Raw genomic sequence first — 22,749 nt, 5'->3', positions numbered from 1 at the left:
GGATCGAAATTGGCACACGCCGGGCAATCCTCTTCTTTGTGTTCAGGTGACAAACACTTGTTGCATACTGTGTATTTGTCAGTATGTGGGAACTTTGAGTGGCATTTTGGGCACCTTTTAAAAGGACTCCTTTCCATCGACGGAAGTCGCACGTGGGGTCGATAAGGCCCAACGGCCCGCGTCGACGACCGGATCAAGATGAAAATCTGGATGGAGTCGAGGGATACCGAGCGAAAACAATACCATCGAGTTTAAAGGCCTTTTGTCCTTAAGGAGTAGCTAGTTTCGATTCCGAGCTGGAGTATAGGAAATAACATCCGAACCCAATGGCGGAAAAAAACAATCTGAGGATGTGGATGCCCATGCGCACTATGGTCCAAGGGAGGAGTCACCTATCTCGTGATACTTCGAAGACTCTTCCAAGACAACAAAGTGCAATCATCCGGACCCAACACTAGGCGGCGATCTATGCAAAGATATCAATTCAGCAGCCCACATGCCTCAAACATATGAATTCGATTTTTCCAAAGTGTTTTACACCTACATGAAAAAGAGCCACCAGAGGGTTTCGAAGATACAGAATTTACAAGGTATAGTAAATCACAGCTTTTTACTTAACCATGAACAAGCATTGGCAAATTCAACAAATTTGAAACTTGGGTAAGTATCAATGCGGTTACGTAAGAGTAAATTCTAGGAGATCAACTCTGGCAGTGAGCCAGTCTGGGGCACCAGCAAGGTCCACAGATACAGTTACCTAAATAATAAAAGCAGTTTTCAGTCCAGTTCCAGCATCAGTGATTCTTTGCTATTGACTTCTATAGAGTTGTCCTGATGCAAGGGATGCATGATGCTGTGCGATCGACAGGGTTGTTCCTGTGGCTACGCCTCAGTGAGGCGATCCTGGCCACAGGAGGAGGGGGCAGTGTCAATATTCATCTAAGTCCTCTCATACTTGGCAGAAGTCCAGTCGCCAATGGGCTACCAGTCGCCGGTACAGTGGTTTCAGCAGTTCTCTCATTTTGGTGGTAACTTGCCTTCTGCACAACCAAGATGCACTCAGACGACTCCCCTGGGGTCCAGCAGACGCTGGGGTAACTTTTGACTCATTGGCCACCCGATGCAGATTTGCACCCTGCACCCAGCCGTCTCGTGCTGCTGGTGGAGTACTGTTGGTGCTCCCTTGAACCTTGCCCACCACTCACCTTAACTCCAGGAGATTGGTCTTGTAAGTCGATGTACTAAACACGTTTGCAAAATTTGTTCTACCTTCCATAGGATAACACTGCAGAACTCAGAAACTGTAGTTTCCACTTTTAAAAGTGAAAATAATGTATATGTAATAACGTACTTACCTGAACGATTTTTCTCTGATGCCTAAACATATATAAATATACTTGGTATTTTTATAAATTGGAGTGGATCTCCTTCTCAAATTGTGTGTGTCGTCTATTAATCATTGTGTGTATTTGCAAATGGCTTTCACTCCTCTGTGTTAAGCCTAAGGGTGTACGAACACACTACACCCTAATAGAGTACTTTAGGATTGCATGGCAAGGCCCTGTCCACTCAAAAGGGAACACATGGACTCTTTACATGGTATATAAACTGATTGATCTATCTCATAAAGAGCCAGCTTCCTACACTTTTCTTGGTTGGAGTAGGCTTTTATCATTAGCATTTAGGAATGATAAGGGTTGGCCCTACTGCGGTGAAGGCTTGATTTTTTTTAAATGATTGTGAATACCTGGCTGCAGAGTAGGAGCGACACGGAGGGTGTTTGAGTCAGTGATAGGCATTTCTTTTTGCAGCTTCTCTTGATCAGTCAGTAATCTACATACAAAAAACGTGACTGGTGTTTCTGTGCCGATGCACCACCGCCAGCACCAGTCACTCCGTGACCACCCGTGGAGCCGTAGTGACCCCGAAAGGCAGAACTTTGAACTGGTACCTGAAAGTATGTTCTACAAGAATGGAGAATAAAGAACGCCAGCCGTTAAACAATGAATTATTCCTAAAAATCCTAACTTCAAAAATATCTATCTGCAACCAATCCTAAAATCACATTTTTGCTATGATGTGCTAGGACTGAAGTTGGTCATTGGTGGTGGCTGGGTAACAGGTTTTTCCGAAAGGGGCTTGGGTGGAGATCAGTCCAGTGTTCAGCTCACTGATGAGGTTAGATTATAAAGAGTGGTTCGATTGAAAATGTGAGTTGCTGAAAGATTATGGATTACTTATTAGGTACTATTTCATTACATAAACTTCTTAATTTGTCTGGGCAGGTTGGAAGATACATTTTTTAGATAGGAGAAGATGGGCGTGGGGAGACAGAGTCCTGGGATGTAGGAGGTTGAGGTGTGGTGGATATCTGTAATATTAGAGTAGAGAGGTGCAGTGATTTCCTAGGTCTCACTGCACACCCTACTGGATGAATGTGCTGAAAGAGGTATTCTGGTTCTGCCGCTCGGACCTTCTGCAAGTTGTGAGTGGAGGTGTTTTATTGCATGGGGGCCAGTGAGCAAGCGTAAAGGCACCTTCTGACCTCCCCCACAGGGACACACTTTTGCTCAAGCCATCAGACTATACAAGCTCTTCCTTGGATGTGAATGTGGGTGTAGTAAATGAAAATGGGACCCAAAGTATCAAAACTGAGTGAACCCCTTCCTAAAGGGCCACACGTCCATGTTATGGACAAACACTAACTTGCGAACACGCGCACAGATTCAGAAAACTGGAAGACAAGCACTGATGGTGATAAGTTTAAAAATTTGTATAGCGCACTACGCACCCAGAGGGTCTCAAGGCACTTGAGGGAGGGGGTACTTTACTTATCGAATATCCAAGTTTTTAGTTGTTTTCTGAAGGAGAGGTGGTTCTGTGTAAGGCGAAGGTGGGTGGGGAGAGAATTCCAGGTCTTGGCCGCTAAGTAGGAGAAGGTTTTTCCCCCCATGGTGGATCTTTGGATGCGTGGAATTGCGGCGAGGGCTTGATTGGACGATCTTAGTTGGCGGGTGGGGGTGTAAAAGGACAGGCGCGTGTTGAGGAATTCGGGTCCTAGGTCGTAGAGGGCTTTATGTGCGTAGGCGAGGAGGCGGAACGTTATTCTCTTGTTGACGGGGAGCCAGTGGAGGTCTCTCAGGTGACCGGAAATGTGAGCTTGGCGGGGGATGTCTAGGATGAGTCTGGCCGAGGCGTTTTGGATGCGTTGGAGTTTTTTCTGTAGTTTGGCTGTGGTTCCGGCGTAAAGGGCATTTCCATAGTCCAGTCGGCTTGTGACCAGTGCATGGGTGACCGTCTTTCTTGTTTCGGTGGGGATCCAACGGAAGATTTTTTTGAGCATACGTAGGATGTTGAAGCAAGATGATGAGACGGCGTTGACTTGTCTGGTCATCGAGAGGGAGGAGTCCAGGATGAAGCCCAGGTTGCGTGCGTGGTCCGTCGATATGGGTGCGGTTCGCCACCATGAGTCGTCCCAGGCGGAGGGGGATGATCCTAAGATGAGGACTTCCGTTTTGTCAGAGTTCAGTTTTAAACGGCTGTTCATCATCCATTCGGCTACTTCTTTCATCCCTTCGTGTAGGTTGGTTTTGGCGGTGTTTGGGTCTTTGGTGAGGGAGAGGATCAACTGGGTGTCGTCTGCGTAGAAGATGATGTTGAGGTTGTGTTGGCGTGCGATGGATGCGAGGGGACTCATGTATACGTTGAAGAGGGTGGGACTCAGTGATGATCCTTGTGGTACGCCGCAGATGACTTCGGTGGCTTCTGATCTAAAAGGGGGAGGCGGACTCTCTGCGGTCTTCCGGCGAGGAACGAGATGATCCAGTCCAGTGCTTTTCCTTGTATTCTGACGTTGCTGAGGCGTTGTATAAGGGTGCTATGACAGACTGTGTCGAAGGCTGCGGAGAGGTCAAGTAGGATGAGGGCAGCTGTTTCTCCATTGTCCAGTAGAGTTCGAATGTCGTCTGTTGCTGCGATGAGGGCGGTCTCGGTGCTGTGTTTGGCTCTGAAGCCGGACTGTGAAGGGTCGAGGGCTTTGTTGGATTCGAGGAAGGCGGCGAGCTGATTGTTGACGGCTTTTTTGATGACTTTTGCAGGGAATGGGAGGAGCGAAATGGGGCGGTAGTTCTTAAGTTCAGTAGGGTCTGCTGTGGGTTTCTTCAGGAGGGCGCTGAGTTCGGCATGTTTCCAGCTTTCCGGGAAGGTAGCGGAGTTGAGGGAGCAGTTGATGACGTCTCGGAGATGGGCTGCGATAATGGAGTCAGCTTTGTTGAAAATGTGGTGGGGGCATGGGTCGGTTGGCGATCCTGAGTGGATGGTGTTCATCAGGCGGATGGTGTCTTCAGTGGTGATTGTGTTCCAGGCGCAAAGGTTGTTGGAGGGGGGTTTTAGTTCGGAGGTGGGTGGGGTGGACTGGTCTCCAAAGCTGTTATGTATGTCAGCGATTTTGTTGTGGAAGAACGAGGCTAGAGAGTCGCAGAGGTCTTGGGAGGGAGTGATGTCGTTGGGGTTGGTAAACTCTTTGACGATGTTGAATAGTTCCTTGCTGTTGTGGGCGTTGTTGTTGAGTCGATCCTTGAATGCGGATTTCTTGGTGGATCGGATCAGTTGGTGGTGTTTGCGGGTGGCGTTCTTGAGGGTGGCCAGGTTGTCAGTGCTTGGGTTTTCTCGCCAGGCTTTCTCGAGGGTGCGACAGATCTTCTTGGATTTCTTAAGGTCATCATTGAACCAGGGGGCTTTTTTGCTACCTTGCTTGGTTTGATTGTTTTTCAAGGGTGCTAATTCGTCAGCACTGTGGGTGATCCATTGTGTGAGGTTGGTGGCTGCTTGGTTTGGGTCCGATGAATTGGCAGGAGGGTTTTGGTGGAGCGATGTGAAGAGCTGGTCGGTGGTGATTTTGTTCCAGTTTCTGCCGGGAATTGGTTGTGGGTGGTTGTGGGTCGTAGTCTTTTTGTAGTTGAAGTGAACGCAGCTGTGGTCCGTCCAATGGAGAGCTGTGGTGTGATTGAAGGAGATGTGCTTGCTGGAGGTGAAGATTGGGTCGAGCGTGTGCCCGGCATAGTGGGTGGGTGTGTCAACAAATTGTTTGAGTCCGAGATTGGCGAGGTTATCCAGAAGGGTGGTGGTGTTGCTGTCGTTGTTCTTTTCCAGGTGGAAGTTGAGGTCTCCCAGTAGAATGTAGTCCTCGGAGGGGAGGGCGTGTGGGCTGATGAAGTCAGTGATGTCTTTGCTGAATTGTGTGCGGGGTCCTGGTGGCCTGTAGAGGAGGGTGCTCTGAGTGTGGACTTGGGGTCGGTGTGGATCTGGAAGTGAAGGTGTTCGGCAGCTGCGAGGTTATCGTCGGAACTGGTCGTGATACGGATGGTGTTCTTATGGACGATGGCGATGCCTCCTCCTGTTTGGTTGATGCGGTCTTTTCGGATGATCTTGTAGCCGTCCGGGATGGCTATGGCGATGTCGGGCGCTGATGAGGCGTTCATCCAGGTTTCTGTGAGAAAGGCGACATCCGGCGATGTGGTGTCGAGTAGGTTCCAAAGTTCAATGGCGTGTCTGTGGACCGAGCGGGTGTTGAGCAGGATGCACTTTAGGTGGTTGTTGTTAGGGTTCTGTTTGGAGTTTGTGGATTTGGTGTGGGTCCTGATGCAGTCGAACTTGCAGGAGTGGCAGGTGAAGGGTCCATGGGTGTGTCTTGGTAGCAGTTTGGGAGACGTCCTGTGTTGAGCGCAGAGAGGGTTGCGGCGTCGTACGTTATGCGGGTGGAGTGGAGTTTGCGGGGAACAGGGGGCCTGGCGCTGGGCGCGGTCCAGGCGCGGACGGGCGTAGACGGGCTTACCTTTGGCGCGCCTTCGGCGCGCATAGGGCGCATCCGCTGCACGTGGACGCTGCGCGTCTGTTGCTCTGACATATGTAGATAGTGGAGGGGGCGGAGCGAGGGAGGAGCAGCTGGGAGGCGGGAGCGGGGTGGGGGGACGGGCTGGGAGGCAAACAAACAACAAAGTGGCAGCAGAAACGAAAGTGAAACAAGGCGAGATTGGGGCACAGTCCGGGAAGTCGCAATGATATGGGCAGAGGCACCGGCACAATCTGGCAAAAATTATTAAACAAGCAGTGCAATCTAGCGCTACGATATAAATCTGGCACAAGTCAATATGTAGTCAATGCGGTATAGCGCTACGAAATAAATCTGGCACAAGTCAATATGCAGGCAATGTGAGCAATGCACAGAATGCTTAGATTTAGCAGTGAGCAGTCAAGCGCTACGATACCGGGGAGCGACCGCTTCTGCACGAGTCAGGACGGTCACTTAAGAGAAAGTTAAGAGAAAGTCCCTTCCAGAAGAAGGTACCTTTGATATACAATATCTGAATAACCCAAGAGAACCTAAAGGCAAACCATGAAGAAAGCCATGAAAAGCTGGCAGGAATCTCAGATGTGGAGTTTCAAAGACATCCAAGAGAAACTGAGATCCCAAATGAGCATTCAGAGGGATTGGATGCAAACTCGTACCCCTACTGCACCACCTCCTGCACACTTAATTGCCCAATTGACTAATAATATCCTTTAAGAAATGGAGGAGGACATATCACGGGTACTGAGATTTTCAATTCTGACAGGAGATGCATGGGGTGTTCCACTGGTTGCACCTGAACAATGTACAGTTCCTGTGGAAGGCCTGGCGGATGGTGTGCAGGTAAGTGTCAGTGCGACTGACAGCAGAATGACAAGCGGAAGAGCCAGGCAAGAGGAGGAAACAACAACTCCATATTTTCCACTCTCTCTGCACCTTTATAGTGGTCTAGATCACTGCCCAACCAATCTGAAACGCATGCCCGGGACAGTCAGGCACACATTGTAACTACTACCCAGGATCGTCTGACACCGACAGGATGGTGAGGAGCGAGAGACGCGTTAAGGTGTGCACGGAGTCTAAAGAAGGACACCACCTTCCACTGATGAGGAGAGCGATGATTCCAATGACCTTATCCACATACAGACCGGTGCCCTTCTACCTTTGTAATAATGCCCCCCCCACCCCCCTCACCCCTCCGGGTTAGGGGCAGTTCAGATCCCCATTCGCATCCCATGGTCCACATCTGATCTTTCAGATACCATCGTTAATGTTCCGAAACACGAGAAAACCCACAGAAATTCAAAGAAGCATACCAAATGATTTTTCAAAGTTATAACCCTAACTGGGCTGATGTGACTCAATAGTTACATGTTATTGTGTCTGGGGAAGAGAAAAGTGAAAGTCCAATCGGCACCAAAAGTCAACTGGCCACAAAATTGCTTTGGACAATGCTGCTTTGATTACTGCTAGAGATGCTGTGTGAATGTGCTCACTGTAGTCTATCCTACTAAAAAGAATTGAACCAAAATGAACCATCGTGAACAGAAACAAGCATTGGCAATGCAATAGGTCTCGCATTAGAAAAGTTGGAGCTATTGGTCTTTTAAATGTCAAATATTTTATTTATGTGTTGGTTTTTAAAATAGCTAAATGGATAGCTTTGTCATTTTCAATGCCAATAGTTATAACTTTCGCGAATGTGACACCTATAGCATTTGGAATGCAACATGTTTTGTATTTACGTGACTTAGATGGCAGCTCTGGTCGTTAGGCCACATCTCTAGAGAGCACGAGAGTGCAGCAGGGGAGAGAAGCACAGAGAGGGAGCAGAGATTGCAGCAAGGAAGAGAAGCACGGAGAGGGAGCCCAAGAGTGAAGCAAGGATGAGATGCACGGACAGGGAGCCTGAGAGTGCAGCAGGGGACAGAAGCATGGAGAGGGAGTCTGAGAGTATAGAAAGGGAGAGAGTTGAGCATAGAAAGGGAGAAGATGAGTTTGGGAGAGAGGCATGAGAGGTGGAAGGCAGAGCAATGGAGATAGACCTGGGAAAGGAGTAACCATGGGGGAGATGAAGATGGGAACAGGGAAAAACTAGTGGTGTTGACTAACGCCGAAATGGTATAAATGATGCTGTGTTAGTGCTCATTGACAATCGTGTGTACCTTGAGGAGAGATGGGAGAGGGGAGGGGAGAGAAGGGAGAGTGAGGAAAGAGGGGAGAAAGGGAGGAGAGTGTGGAGAGAGAGGAGAGAGGGTAGAGGAGAGAGAAGGAAGAGTGTGGAGAGAGATGGGAGATGGTAGAGGGGAGGGGAGAGGGGGAGAGAGAGAGGAGAGAGAGGAGACAGGAGAGAGGAGAGTTGTGAGAGGGGAGAGTGGTGAGAGTGGTGAGAGGGCAGAGTGGTGAGAGGGCAGAGTGGTGGTGAGAGGGCAGAGTGGTGGGGAGAGGGGAGAGTGGTGGGGAGAGGGCAGAGTGGTGGGGAGAGGGGAGAGTGGTGGGGAGAGGGGAGAGTGGTGGTGAGAGGGGAGAGTGGTGGTGAGGGGAGAGTGGTGGTGAGAGGGGAGAGTGGTGGTGAGAGGGGAGAGTGGTGGTGAGAGGGGAGAGTGGTGGGGAGAGGGGAGAGTGGTGGGGAGAGGGGAGAGTGGTGGTGAGAGGGGAGAGTGGTGGGGAGAGGGGAGAGTGGTGGTGAGAGGGGAGAGTGGTGGGGAGAGTGGTGTTGAGAAGGGAGAGTGGTGGTGAAGGGGGAGAGTGGTGAGAGGGGAGGAGAGATGCAGGCCTGGAGAGAGTGAGGAGAGGGGTGAGTGAGGAGAGGGGAGAGAGGAGTGAGTGAGGAGAGTGGGATTTGAGAGAGGGAGGGGAGAGTGGGGAGAGGCGAGGGGAGAAAGGGGAGAGAATGAGGGGTGAGTGAGAAGAGAGGGGGGTGGGGAGGTTGAGGAGAGAGGGAAGATGGGAGGGGGGAGAGTTATTTTTCACTTTTCAAAAAGCCTTTTAAAAAAATCTCGCAACCTTTTTTTATTTGCACCTTTCTAACCAGTCCTTGGTTCGAGGGCAGCTAAGGTATGCACCTATCCCTGTCAAATGTCTCCGTGCTGAGAGGGCGGAGTCCATTGCTGGGAATCTCTTGGGCGTAACTGCTCTGTGGTTGTTGCATTGTAATGTATTTATTTATTTATGCAGGGCCTTTTGCCAGATTGGAGAAACCTCTATGCGTGAAGGCAAATTTAAATGATGTGTTTATAAGTTGTCTTGGGAGGAAGTACACAGCTGTCCTAATATTCTGCCCCCTCATTTATTATGGACTTCTAATTTAGCCGAAGACATGTACAGTGACAACCGTAGAGAGGTTACTGGCGCGAGATGTCACCACGTAGGTGCCCAGTGTTCTCCATCAACTCTGCAGAATGTAAACTCAAGGTGATACGCTGCACCAAAGTGGCACATTTCCTGTGGTTAGCAGTTTAGGTGCCCATGTATGTGTGCGTCAGTTGACCATGACAAGCATACTTTGCATCATAAAATAATGTGATTTTTTTGTAGGAAACAATAAATCAAGTACACTTAATTCAGTGAAAAAGTAAAAATTTTCTTATTTTCAAGTGCCACCGTACTATCAGCGTTGGTATACACATGAGCCACGCGCAGAGAATCACAAGTCTACAGGCACGTGCTGACTTACCGAATGCATAGGAAGATTAATGAGGCCTTGACTGACAAAAACCCAATGAACTGTATTAGAGTACGTCTCTGCAAGCATTTTTAAGCTGAAATGCCCCGAATGAAACACCAATGACACTAAATTTGTACCGGCTAAGTTATTCTAAACGTGTGTTTTAATCTCCTGGGACCATGAAGGCCGTTCCCACAAAAAAACAAGGCAGCGCTGGAAGGAAGGAGAAATGCGAGTCACGGCCGGAGGCCGGCCGTGAAAACAATGCAGCGCTCCTGAAACAGAAAGCACGGCTGGCCGGCCGTGAAAGCCTTTGATGCCGCAGGGGGTGGAGCGGCACCAAGCTGGGCAACAGATGGCTGACGATTTGATGCTGTGCACGCGCATTTTAGGTCAATGCGCTTGCGCATTGACCTAAAAGCGCACGGGCACAGCATCAAATCGCCAGTTAGTTAAAGTCTGTTTAAAGCCCTATATATCTCGCTCCCGTTCAATGCGCATGCGCATTGAGATAGGTCGCTCGACCTAAAAAGGGGAAAATCCCCATCATTTGACAGATGTTTGTTTGTCACTCTGGTTCTGGAAATGCTGCAGAAACAGCTCAAGAAGTGATTGATGCTTTTGTTCAAGGGATATTACCAAAGGTTCAAGAGCAGTTAAGAACTATTTGAACTGGATGGCAACAACTATTCCATGATTGTTTTCTGTTACTTATCAAGGTGCAGTGGGTTGAGTGCAAGAAATAATCAGCTGAATCTAGAAACAATGTCATTCCAAGTTAAATCTTTTCATCAAATATTCAGGGGTGGGGGCTCTTGGGGGAGCGGGGTGACAGGGTGAGCCAAATGAGCAGGGATGACAAATGTGGACAAATGTGGACTTTACAAGATAAATTGTTTGGATAGGAGAAGGTGGGAGTGGGGAGACAGAGTCCTGGGGTGTAGGAGGTAGAGGTGCGGTGGATATCTGTAATATTAGAGAACATGAGGCAGGCGAGGGGGCAGGGGTGAAGAGCAGTGAAGGGGAGAATGGGCTCCACCTAGTAACTGGGAACATAGTTGCCCAATTCTGCTCCAGAACAATCTAATTTCCTTCTTCCTCCACGGAACAGCTGCCTATCATTTACGTACAGCCCCGGGGGAGCCCTGTGCACGTTTGAGTCCCATCAGATGAGAAAGGGCTGTATGACCCAAGTGTTATTAACGCAAAGCCCACTTCCAGCCTTACTGATTCCAGGGCCAGTCGATCCGCTCAACGAAACTCTGGGTTTCCAGCTGTTCCTCTTTTGGGCAATTTGATTGGTGCATTTGCATTTCTAACATGTTCTCAGCCCTCTGCTTACAGACAACACGCCTTCCACATTAGTCCCAACACTCCAGCAAACCTGCTTCGAGGGGGCTCCTTTGTAAACTGAATTGTACTGTGTACTGCAACAGTTGTACTCTTTACTAGTATGGTAAGATTCAAAATGAGAATGCTGCGTTACCAGGATGATTTGTTCATGAGAGTATGAATACATCTCCCAAAACTACGGCACAAGATCCACCCTCTTTTGTAGTTCCAACGCACTATGTGGGTTGCATTTTAACTGCAGATCCTGTCAAAATTAGGTTGAACTAAACGAATACACTGCTTCGTCTACCACAATGTCAACTGCATCCTGTGGCAGACGCAGAAATCCACCCAATTAATGCTGCTGTTGTAAAGTAAATGATTCCGTTACTCAATCTAAGCAACTGTAACACCCCAATCCTGCCTATCAGAAAGGCTGGTAAAGTTACATGTTGATTTGTGCAGACTTACGTGCTATTAATGCTATTGTGTTGCCAAGTTGTCCTGTTGTGGCAAACCCTGCTATGATTCTATCATTAGTTCCTCCTACCTCCATCTGGTTTACTGTTGATCCACGTTCTGTCTTCTTTACCCCATACATCCTGACAGTTAGTTCACTTTTACATTCTCTTTAGTCAGGCCTCAATTGACATGGATTCTACTTCCTCAAGGATACACTTTTCATACAAACTTAAGAACAAATTAGATAATGGTTCTGTGCTACCTGTGCATCATGTTGCACTCTGGTCTCTGGCACATCCTGACTCTGCCAGTCAAAAAAGAATGTGAGTGAACTTTGCCAATGCAGAGCAGGCTTGTTGCTGATCTGCGCCCATACACAAATGATTGACGGTCAGCCACTGCTAGGATCGGGTGCCACTATTGAGCGATACACACCTGATTAATGCTGATCCCGGTCAGCCTCTCCACAGTTTCTGGCAGCCGGTTGAGTATCTCTAGGACTTCTCCAGTTAGCTTGGCGGCTCCCACTTCTCCGTTACCGCTCGACACCATCGTCACCTTCTTGACTTGGGTCAAAGGTTTACTGATCTCCTCTGCCATCTGGAAACACCAGAGAAGAATAATAAGACAAAGCACACGGGCACAAACAGAGAAACGGGAAGCTAGGTCAGAGGCCGTGCAGGTGTAGGGTTCCAGCTCTGAACTCGCAGGGGTGTGCAGAGTAGGATTTAGGAGTATTGGTAGGGCTCTGTGGGGGCACTTGTACTGGAATCGCAGAGGTGCACAGCAGGTCAGTGTTAAGTGATATTAGGGAGTTCTGTATGATGTACATCGTAGGAGGTGGGAAAGTCTGACGGGGCATTATGAGCCTGGTGTTGTGCGGGTCAGGGCCCTATGCTCCTACTGCAAAATGTATGCAAAGATTTCTAAACATATAACATAACGTGTATTTGAAAAGCCCATGTTCACCCAGAAGGGTATCTCGGCACTGAATAAAAGATATTTATTGCAATCCAACTCAATGGTACTCATTTTATCAAACTCAGAAGGATGAGTGGACCCACAGGGATTTGTACCTATGACCATGAGGTCAAACACAGAACCCTACAGTGGACGCATTACACCACTAAGCCACCAGACCCCGAAGCCATCTTTTTTATTTATAATAAGGCAGCTTTTATGGGCATGGCACCAGAGGATGCCAGATATAGAACTACAGTATTTTATTCTCACTAGCGGACATGCACTTTTTTATATTTAAAATCAGGTGTTCATTGCAACTGGCAAAAAGAAGAAGAGTCCAATGCCCCACACATCCAGATTCTAACCCATGCACCTACAAATGTTTGAAAGAACTGAAGTGCTTGGTCAGTGCTGGGCATGGACTCGTGCGCGGTCAGTGCTGGGCATGGACTCGTGCGCGCTCAGTGCTGGGCATGGACTTGTGCGCGCTCAGTGCTGGGCATGGACTGGTGCGCGCTCAGTGCTGGGCATGGACTCGTGTGCACTCAGTGCTGGGCATGGACTCGTGCGTGGTCAGTGCTGGGCATGGACTTGTGCGTGGTCAGTGCTGGGCATGGACTTGTGCACGGTCGGTGCTGGGCATAGACTCGTGTGCGCGGTAAGTGCTGGGCATGGACTTGTGCGTGGTCAGTGCTGGGCATGGACTCATGCGTGGTCAATGCTGGGCATGGACTTGTGCACGGTCGGTGCTGGGCATAGACTCGTGCGCGGTAAGTGCTGGGCAAGGATTCTGGTCCAGCAATCACCGCGCATCAGTATAGCTACATCTCAGCCGAGGGAGCTGTAGGACACCCCGCTCGCCACCTTCAGCGTCTTGTCCTCTCACCAAGGGAAGCTTCTCAAGCAGCATGTCCACCATGGCCACATCCTGGTACTGCTGGAAGGCCTCTCCTTTCTTCGCCATCTGCTCAGCATCAGCTCGGGCCTTTGCTTCAATGGCAAATGCTTTGGCCTCACCCTTCACCTGGAGGGAGAAGTAAGAGGGTCAGCGCATCCTGAAGAACAGCCTGTAGGGAGCGGGCCGCATGCGCAGAGCCCGAAGGAAGCAGGAAGGGCGCAGCATTCACAGAGGGTGAAGGAGCAGGGAGAGCGCGGCATGTACTGAGCGTGAAGCAGCAGGGAGAGCGCGGCATGCACAGAGCGTGAAGGAGCACGAGAGCGCAGCATGCACAGATCGTTAAGTAGCAGTGAGGACACAGCACACACACAGTGTGATAGAGCAGAGAAAGCATGGCATTATTATTATTATTATTAATTAGCATTTGTTAAGCGCATGGTTACCCTTAGGCATTCCTGCGGTAGCAACAACAAACAAATGAAGGCTGAATGGTTTAAGGCAGATTCTGGAACAGCCAAGCCTTCTGCTACTTCCGGACGGAGAGGTGGTGGGCAGTTGGGCGCAGCTGGATGGAGATAGTGTTCCATAGACTGGCGGTATTGTAAGAGAAGGTGCAGCCCCTGAGCAAGCTCTCTTAATTTTAAGTACCACTGCCAAAAACAAGCTGGCTGACCGGAAGCATCTTGAGGGGCGATGGAAGGCCATTAGAGAATGATCTTTCGACCGATCCCTCAGAGTGTTTTATGTGCTATGCATAATGACTTAAACCTTAGCCGTTCATTGATTGGCAGCCAATGTAGTTTTTTTAGCGTCGACTTGGCCGAATGCGAGTAGGGGGTGTAATGAAGCAGTCTGGCTGCTCCATTTTTCACAACATGCAATTTCCTTGTTGTAGACTTTGGGGTGCCAAGGTAGAGGGGTTCCCGTAGTCCAGATGGGAGAGCACCAACGCCTGGACCATCACTCTTCGAGCTAGTATGTGGAGAAGTGGGAGATTTCTCGCAGCATTCTGATGATACCAAAACAGGAGGCAGCTAACTTGACTGCTTGGCAGTTGAAATTGAGAGACTTATTCAACCAGACTCCCAAATTTTTTATCTGATCTTTGGGTGCTGGCGGAGGGCCAAGACAGTTAGGCCAGTTCAATCCAGCTGTGGCGATGGGATAGTTACCCAAGATCATTAGCTCGGTCTTTTCTCCATTGAGCTTAAGACATGACTGGTCCATCCACGTGGCCTGTTTCCATTCAGGATTCTAGATTGACTGGCATATTCTTCGGGTGTTTTAAGGCTACCACTAGCTGCGTGTCGTCTGCGTAGGTAAAGACCTGAATCCCATATGGGAGGAATAGCTCGGCAAGCAATTTTAGATTAATGTTAAATAGAGTGGGACTTAATGACGAGCCCTGAGGGACTCCACACGTTAGTGGCACGCGCTTGGCGGTGCAGTTGCCCTTGAATACCTGAAATGCTCTCTCCTTCAGGAAAGACTTGATCCATGCCAAAACCTTGCCTGAGACTCCCACCATTCTAAGTCTGTCAAATAAGATGCTGTAGTTAACAGTATCGAATGTGGAGCTCAGGTCAAGTAGGATGACAGCCACTGCACCTCCCTGGTCGAGGATTTTCCTTGATTCCTCCATTACTGCTAACAGAACTGTTTCCGTATCAAGGTTAGGACGTAAGTCCTCCCAGTATGGCGTAGGGACTGGGTTTCTAAGTATTCTGAGAGAATTTTGTGGACATATTTCTCCAGTATTTTGCTGGTCCCAGGGAGGAGTGAGACTGGAAGATAGTTACCCCATAACTCAGGGTCGAAGTGTTTTTTTTTTAAATGTAAGGGTGCTCTTATCATTGCATGTTTCAATGACAAAGGCACCTGACATCTGGATATAGAGGAGTTTAGCACCTCCAGAAAAACAGGGAGTACAGCTTCCTCTACCTTGCGGAGTTTATAGAGAGGGGCGGGATCAAGAGAGGAGCTGGATTTGACCTGGGCAAAAAGTTGTGATAAGGTGGGCAGGTCCATGGTTGGAAGGTACTCCAGTTGGGGGTGCTACCCCTTGGGGTGTCCACTTCCTGACCCGAATTGTCTACACACGAGGGAAAGTATTATATATGTCTAGCATTTTTATGTAGAAGAACTCCGCGAGTTCGTTACATCGTAACTGAGAAGAGTCTAAAGGTAGCTCGGGTGAGGGCTTTGTAAGCTTTTTTGCTATTTGGAATATTTTCATGGGCGCATTCGCGGATGATGTAATTTTTTCCTCAAAGAGTTTGTGCGCTCTTTATTTCTGATTAATAGGTTTTAATCCTCACTGTATATCAGTTTTTTTGGTATTGCATTCTTTTCTCCAGGCTCTCTCTAGTCATTTGCAGTTTTGTTTAAGGTCCCACAGTATAGGTGAGTACCACAGTGCCTGTTTCTCCTTGGGCTTTTTTGGCTACATTTGCGGCATGCGCAGAGTGTGAAGGAAAACAGAGGGCACGGCATGCACAGAGTGTGAAGGGGCAGGGAGAGTGCAGCATGCACAGAGTGTGAAGGAGCATTGAGAGTGCAGCATGCACAGAGTTTGACAGGAGAGCGCAACATGCATAGAGTTGAAAGGAGCAGGGAGAGCGCAGCATGAACAGAGTGTGAAGGAGCAGGGAAGGCACATCATGCACAGAATGTGAAGGAGCAGGGGGAGTGCCGCATGCACTGAGCGTGAAGGAGCATGGAAGGCACAGCATGCACAGAGTGTGGAGGAGCAGGGAGAGCACAGCATGGACAGAGTGTGAAGGAGCAAGGAGAGCACAGCATGGACAGAGTGTGATGGAGCAGGGAGAGCGCAGCATGCATAGAGTGTGAAGGAGCAGGGGGAGCGCGGCATGCACAGAGTGTGAAGGAGCAGGGAGGGCACAGCATGCATAGAGCGTGAAGTGAGCAGGGCAGGCGCAGCATGCACAGAGTGTGAAGGAGCAGGGAGAGCGCGGCATGCACAGAGTGTGAAGGAGGAGGGAGTGTGCGGAATCATGCAAAGAGTGCGAAGGAGCTGGGAGAGCGCAGCATGCACAGAGTGTGAAGAAGCAGGGGCGCGGCATGCACAGACTGTGAAGGAGCAGGAAGGGCACAGCATGCATAGAGCGTGAAGCGAGCATGGTGGGCGCAGCATGCACAAAGTGTGAAGGAGCAGGGAGGGCACAGCATTCACAGAGTGTGAAGGAGCATAATACAAGCAGCGCCGAGGAATCCCAGGGCCCTAATGCCACAAAAGATCTTTCTGAGACTACAACGAATACCCCCCTCCGAGGATATTCCTTAATACCTCGATCCAGCTTCGACCTCCGCTACTCTTTTGAGGAATTTTTGTGATCCGCTGGGTACCTGTATATTTGTTTTTAATTCCAGCTCAAATGATGAACCTCTGAACACAGTGGCAGAAAACAAATCTAAAGGTGACTTTAGGGAGCAGTGTGGGCTTAGGACCAACACCTTGCACTTCCGGCCCAACCACTGGATGGTGGAATAATGCACAGCATGTGAATCCAGAAAACATTTCAAGCGCCAAAAGGGATCCATGGAGGGAAAGCACTATACACAGAGCCAGGAGTTAGGAAGGAGAGCACGGGACTGTATGCAGCATGCAGGGAACTGGTGTGGCCAGCAGGGACTACAAGTGAAATCAGGAGACAACGTAGTATGCAGGGAGTCTGCGGACAGTGGGATTCCAGGCTGCACTGAGCACCCTGGGAGTCAGTGAGGCCAGAAGTAGCACACATGAACCAGGAGTCACTAAAATCTGAAAAGAGGGTGCAGAAAGCAGGGTGTGAGAGGAGAGTGGGATACAAGGCTGCACAGAGCACCCTGGGAGTCAGTGAGGCCAGCAGGGACAACACATGATGCCAGGAGTTAGGAAGGCGAGCACGGGACAGAATGCAGCAAGCAGGGAACTGGTGTGGCCAGCAGGGACTACAGATGAAATCAGGAGAGAACAGAGTATGCAGGGAGTCTGGAGACAGTGGGATACAAGGCTGCACAGAGCACCCTGGGAGCCAGTGAGGCCAGCAGTAGCACACATGAACCAGGAGGCACTAGAGTCCGCAGGGAGGGTGCAGCAGGCAGGACATCAGGAGGCAGGGAGCACACTTTGTCATGGCTCAGTGAGGTCTGCAAAAAGCATGCAGCACCAGGGAGCTGAGGTGGACAGGAGAGAACACATGGAGTCAGGGGGTCAAAGGTGCCTGCAGCACACTGGATGACAGGGGTCAGAAGAGAGTACACATGAAGGATGATTTCAGTTTGATCCACAAGGTGCGCCATTCACAGAGGAACCAGGCAGCCCCGCAGGGAGACCACAGCATGAGTGGAACTAGAAGCTTGGCCCAAAGAAGTGACAACTTACCCTGACCGACTCCGCTTCTGCCTCCGCCTGCATGATCATCTGCAGTCTGGAGAGGAAAGAAGAGAAGGCAAGTGAACATCAGTCTCCAGGAGAGAGAGCACAAGGCAGAGGAAGTGCACAGGGGAGGTGTTCAGAGACTTGAGAGAAAGAGTAGAGGGAGGCAAGCTGGAGAATATCCAAGTGCAGGGAGACTTAAAAAGCCAACACATGGATGGGGGGGGGGGGGGGGGGAAATGGCGGGGCACACAGAGAAAAAGAGAAATAGAGGGATGAAGTCTGTTTCAGGGAGTAGCAGCGGGGGCCGGGGGGAGGGGGGTGCAGTATGACCAGATGGCTCCATGTCCAGTCAAAGGCTTTCCTTTTTGTCTAACCAAATGTGGGTGTTGAAGTTCAGCTGGCTCAATACATCATACACTGATTTGGTCAAATAAATTCTAGGACTAGAAAAGTAGTGTCTTGGTGAGTTGGGTGTCCTAGAGAGGAATGCACTGACTGTCTCAATGGCTGGTGAGAGAGAGACATATATAGGAGAAGCGGCTGTGCTATCCACATGTGCTCATGATGAGCAGAACTAAGATCATAAAAAGCATGAGCCAACACACATGTTGGCTGGGACCCTCGAAACGGCAATGGCTGCCCACCCTGCTGGACTTCAAGCAGGGTTACTGCATGGTGATGGAGGGAGGAAGGTGCACACAACACTCATCGGTCACCTCCAAGACACTCATGCCACAAAGTGCTCTACCATAAGACCGTACCCACTGCAGCCACAGCCTCCTGCACACTGGTACATGCGCTGCCACTGAGCGCAAGTGTTACGAATGCGGAAGTCGCACACGGCTAAAGGTGCACTGAGATACTCTGGCTCCTCCAGATAAGGGTGTCACATCTGAAGCCTGACAAGCCTAAACACACAATCCACCGAAAAGATGATAGGATAAACGCCTGTAAGTATTCCAACCTTTAAAAGGGCCAACAAGCTACCCCACAATGGTTCCAGCCTACTAAAGCCTTGTCAGTAAAGCATAACTCATATGGCACAGTGAGCAAAGGTTCCACGTCTGGGCGAACGCTTTGCCACTTACGTTGTTTCCTAAGACACAGAAAAGGTGATGGGAGGACGCTGCAAATAGTCTAACCACTGGCAATCTCTCGGGTAGCATTCCAAACCATATTTTTTCACCCATTGTGCTTCTCTAGACAGAGGCCTGTCTTATGCAGATCAGTAATGATACTTCTCTTGGGAACAGAAACTTCACCCAGATTAACATGACTGGCCTAGAGGGAAGGAACTCTCTTCTCACTGCCTCCATGGACGATCTATCCACAACAAAACACACCGCCCAACTACAACACAAACATGACATCCATTCTAGATCAAGTAGCCCCCTTAAAACAAAAAAAACAGGAACATCCCATCCAGATCTTGGCTCAACATGGACATTAACAATGAAAGAAGACAACTAAGAGCTACAAAAAGACTATGGAGGAGCAACCCCACCTCAAACCTACTCGAACAACTTAAAGCAGCCCGAAGGAAATACAAAAAACACATCAGCAGCGAAAAATCCACCTTCATCTGCCCCGCCCTGGACAACGCAAAAAACAGGCACAATGAACGGTTCAAAATCATCAGACAACAAACTTCCAAACCCCCGGAATCATCCCTACAGGCCTCCATAGACTTGTGTGAAAACTTCGCCAACTTCTTTGAAGATAAAATCACCAAGATTAAGCTCTCATTGGACATCAACGTCAACCTCGTCTGCAAAAACCTGCCTCCAGTGACAGTAGATAGCTCGCCCAAGCACCGCACAAAAACTTGGAAGTCCTTCAACCCATCCCGGAAACCGAGATCCTCAAACTGATCTCCACCTCAAAACCAGCCTCTCGCGTCCTTGACCCGATTCCCACCAAACTGACCAAAACACTGAGTCTCTCCATAGCCCCATTCTGGTGCAAGATCATTAACAGCTCCCTGAGAACCGGCATCATACCTGAATGCCTCAAAGTTGGACAGGTCACACCACTACTAAAAAAAGACAGGCCTTGAATCCAAGGAACTGAATAACTTCAGACCTGTCTCCTATCTCCCTCTCCTATCCAAAATCCAGGGAAAAAACGTGGATAACATCAACCTTCTTGACCCCCACCAATCGGGTTTCAGGAAAGGCTCCAGCACCAAGGCCGCGATCCTTAACATCACAGACGACATCCACAAATCCCTTCATACCGACCAATGCTGCCTCCTCATTCTCCTAGACCTTTTGGCAGCCTTGGATATGGTTGATCAAAAACTTCTACTCAAGGCTCTACAAGATAGGGTAGGAGCTGAGGAGGTGGTCCTACGCTGGTTCTCCTCCTTCTTACACAGCCGCTCACAAAGAATAAAAATAAAAAAACTTTACCTCTGACCTTCACCCTGGGAACAGGGGCGTACCCCAAGGTTCAGTGCTCCCACCTCAACTGTTCAACATATACATGGAACCCCTCACCACCCTACTCAAAAATGCTAACATCCCCTTCCGCCTCTATGCAGATGACACCCAAATCTATCTTGAAACCTCCTCCATTGATGACCACAGACTAAATGTCACTCTAAAAGAATTCCAACATTGGCTGTCGCTTAACCACTTGAAACTCAACCAAGACAAAACCGAAATACTCCTCATCTCCAACAAAGAGGAGAACCGTCACATCTCAGAATGGCTAAAAGCTTTGTATGCTCTTAACGGCAATCACACTCTGACCCACTCCGTTAAATCATTAGGAATTACCCTAGACTCAAAACTCGACATGGCCAATCACATCAAGAGCTCTGCAAAGAGTGCCTTCGTCAACCTGAAGTTACTTAACAAAATAAAACCATTCATCCCAACCAACTACCTCAAACAAGCCACCCAAACACTGGTGCTATCCAGATTCGACTATGGGAATGCCACCTTCATTGTTACAACAAAATCTCACCTAGCCCCCCCTCAAAACTACTCTCAACGTAGCAGCTAGAATAGTCACTGGAATCAGGAAATACGATCACATCTCATCAGCACTCAGAGAACTAAAATGGCTCCCAATCTGTGAGCCAGCTACAGAACTGCCTGCCTCACACAAAGCCCTGCACACAGGAAAACCTGAGTATTTGGCTGCTAAACTCGTCTGTGTGCATAATTATATATATTTAAATTTTGTATATGTTTTTAGGTACTATTTGGATGTATTTATGCTATTTTAGACATATGTCACCAGTGTGATAAATTTTACTTTTAAAGTCCAGGTGGTGGAAATAAAGAGTTTGGAACTGAACTGATGGAGGAGGACGAGGTCTGATTGGCATATGTCTGGGTTTAATTTTTTATTAAGGAGTTTTATATAGCGCTGGCGAGACCCAAGGGTATTGGAGCGCTCAGACGTGAGTCCCTTGCTCACTTTGCCACTGGATTCAAGCAAGCCTGGCTGAAGACGGCTGGAATGCCAGAAACCGGTCCTCGGAAGCTTGTTTCCGGTCCAGGGAAGGCATGGCTTGGCAGTTCGGGCTGGACTGTTCCCATGATGCACAGGGTCAGACTGATTTGCATATAGCCATGTCTGAACTGGGGTGGCATAGTGGGCTAAAGAACGGTGATGGATCAAACCCAGATCTTTTGACTGGGTGTGAGTGTTTGATTGGTTCAGATGCTCCGTCCATCATCACCCCCTTTTGTACCGTATCGGTTTGGGAAGGCACAGTTGAGGAAGAAGTCTTTTAGGAGTTTTTTTAATTATACAAAGGAAGGGATAGTCCAGATATCAACTTGGATTGATTTCCAGATTTTGGTAGCGTTTCCGGGGAAGAATCGTGCAAGTTTTTTTGTTTGCGTGTTTTCATAGGGATGTAGGGTGTTGTAGCTCCTGAGGTTCCTTGTGTGACCGGCCTTCTTGAGTTTGGAGGCCAGGTAGTCGGGTTTCCCTGTGTCCAGGGCTTTGTACGTGAGGCAGGCAGTTCTGAAGATGGCTCGTATTTCTACTGGGAGCCATTTTAGTTCTCTGAGTGCGGGTGAAATGTGAATGTATTTCTTAACTCCGGTGACCATTCTGGTTGCTGCATTAAGAGTTGTTTTGAGGGAAGCTAGGTGGGATTTTGCTGTACCAGTGAGGACTGCATTCCCATAGTCTAGTCTAGATAGCACCAGTGATTGGGTGGCTTGTTTGAGGTCCTTGGGGATTGTATTAATTTAACAATCCATCTTGCAATACCTGACTTGAAGATGGTTTGTTCGATGTGAGGTTTATATTAAAGCCATAAAGCATTGTTTGTCTTATGAAATAACTTAGTGCTTTGGCAGTAATACAGGAACACAGAAACACCCTTTTAATATCTAATTTGTGTAGAGCCAGTCCAGCCGCCGAGTCTGGGTGAAGGAAGACGATGGGCATCTGAGTGGTTAGAATGATGTAAAATGGTGAGACGACTTTTGGTGGAAATCTGGGATTGGTTTTCAGGGCCGCCCTGTCTCTTTGGACCTGAATGAAAGGTTCCTCTATTGTTAAAACCTGTAACAGCAATGCTTCTGAGGGAGGTGATTTATATAAAGGTGGCCACATTTCAAGACGAGAACTGCAGATCACAGAAGTGGTGGTTTGAAAGGTAGACCCAGGTGATCTACACGGGCGATGGAGACATTTTGCACCTAAATCTTCGATTTCACACATCGTTCTAGTGCCAAAACAACTCAAACACAAGAACAGATCTGCACATGTGTGGAGAAGACCCACACAAATCAGGCTATAGAGTGAGAGAGGCATCTTCCTCACCACATGGAGGACATGATTCATGAGTTGACAAAGTCTGCGATTAGCTGGAAGATTCCCTCCGCTGCATTGACACATTTGCCACACACATGGGCCCTTTACATACAGATGACTCTGCTTTGGGGTGCCCTCCGCGGTAGAGGTTTTCCAAGAAGTGATTAAGCGAATCATCAGAGGCGTTCCACGCTGCCCGAACTATCATGACGAAATAAGGATTGAAGATCAAGACAGCACGCTGGTAAGCTGTACGCAGCACCCTTGTGATGCACAAGTATAAAAACGACATTGGCAAACTTTTGCTCAAGTTTTATGCACAATTGTTCTCCACAGGCATCCAACCCTGACAAGGTTGAAGCTCTAACCTCAGTGCTTGCTTTTGACAATGCTTTGGGGATGCTCTGGGCATG

General features: G+C 48.8%; 1 protein-coding gene across 1 annotated transcript in view; it reads right to left on the bottom strand.

The window, feature by feature from the left end:
• Positions 1 to 22,749, bottom strand: part of LOC144754144 (flotillin-1) — a 181,108-nt gene that overhangs the window by 21,219 nt on the left and 137,140 nt on the right. The window contains exons 10-12 of the mRNA XM_078641723.1: positions 17,555 to 17,600; positions 13,159 to 13,296; positions 11,745 to 11,909 (exon numbers count right to left, since the gene is read on the bottom strand). Of these exons, the coding sequence (XP_078497849.1) occupies positions 11,745 to 11,909; positions 13,159 to 13,296; positions 17,555 to 17,600 (349 nt within the window). The remainder of the gene's footprint in view (positions 1 to 11,744; positions 11,910 to 13,158; positions 13,297 to 17,554; positions 17,601 to 22,749) is intronic.

The sequence above is a fragment of the Lissotriton helveticus genome, chromosome 5_1 (genome assembly GCF_964261635.1).
Source record: "Lissotriton helveticus chromosome 5_1, aLisHel1.1, whole genome shotgun sequence".
In the NCBI taxonomy this organism is placed as follows: Eukaryota; Metazoa; Chordata; class Amphibia; order Caudata; family Salamandridae; genus Lissotriton; species Lissotriton helveticus.
Note: the sequence above shows the minus strand (reverse complement) of the source record. Positions and strands in the feature narration are given on the sequence as shown.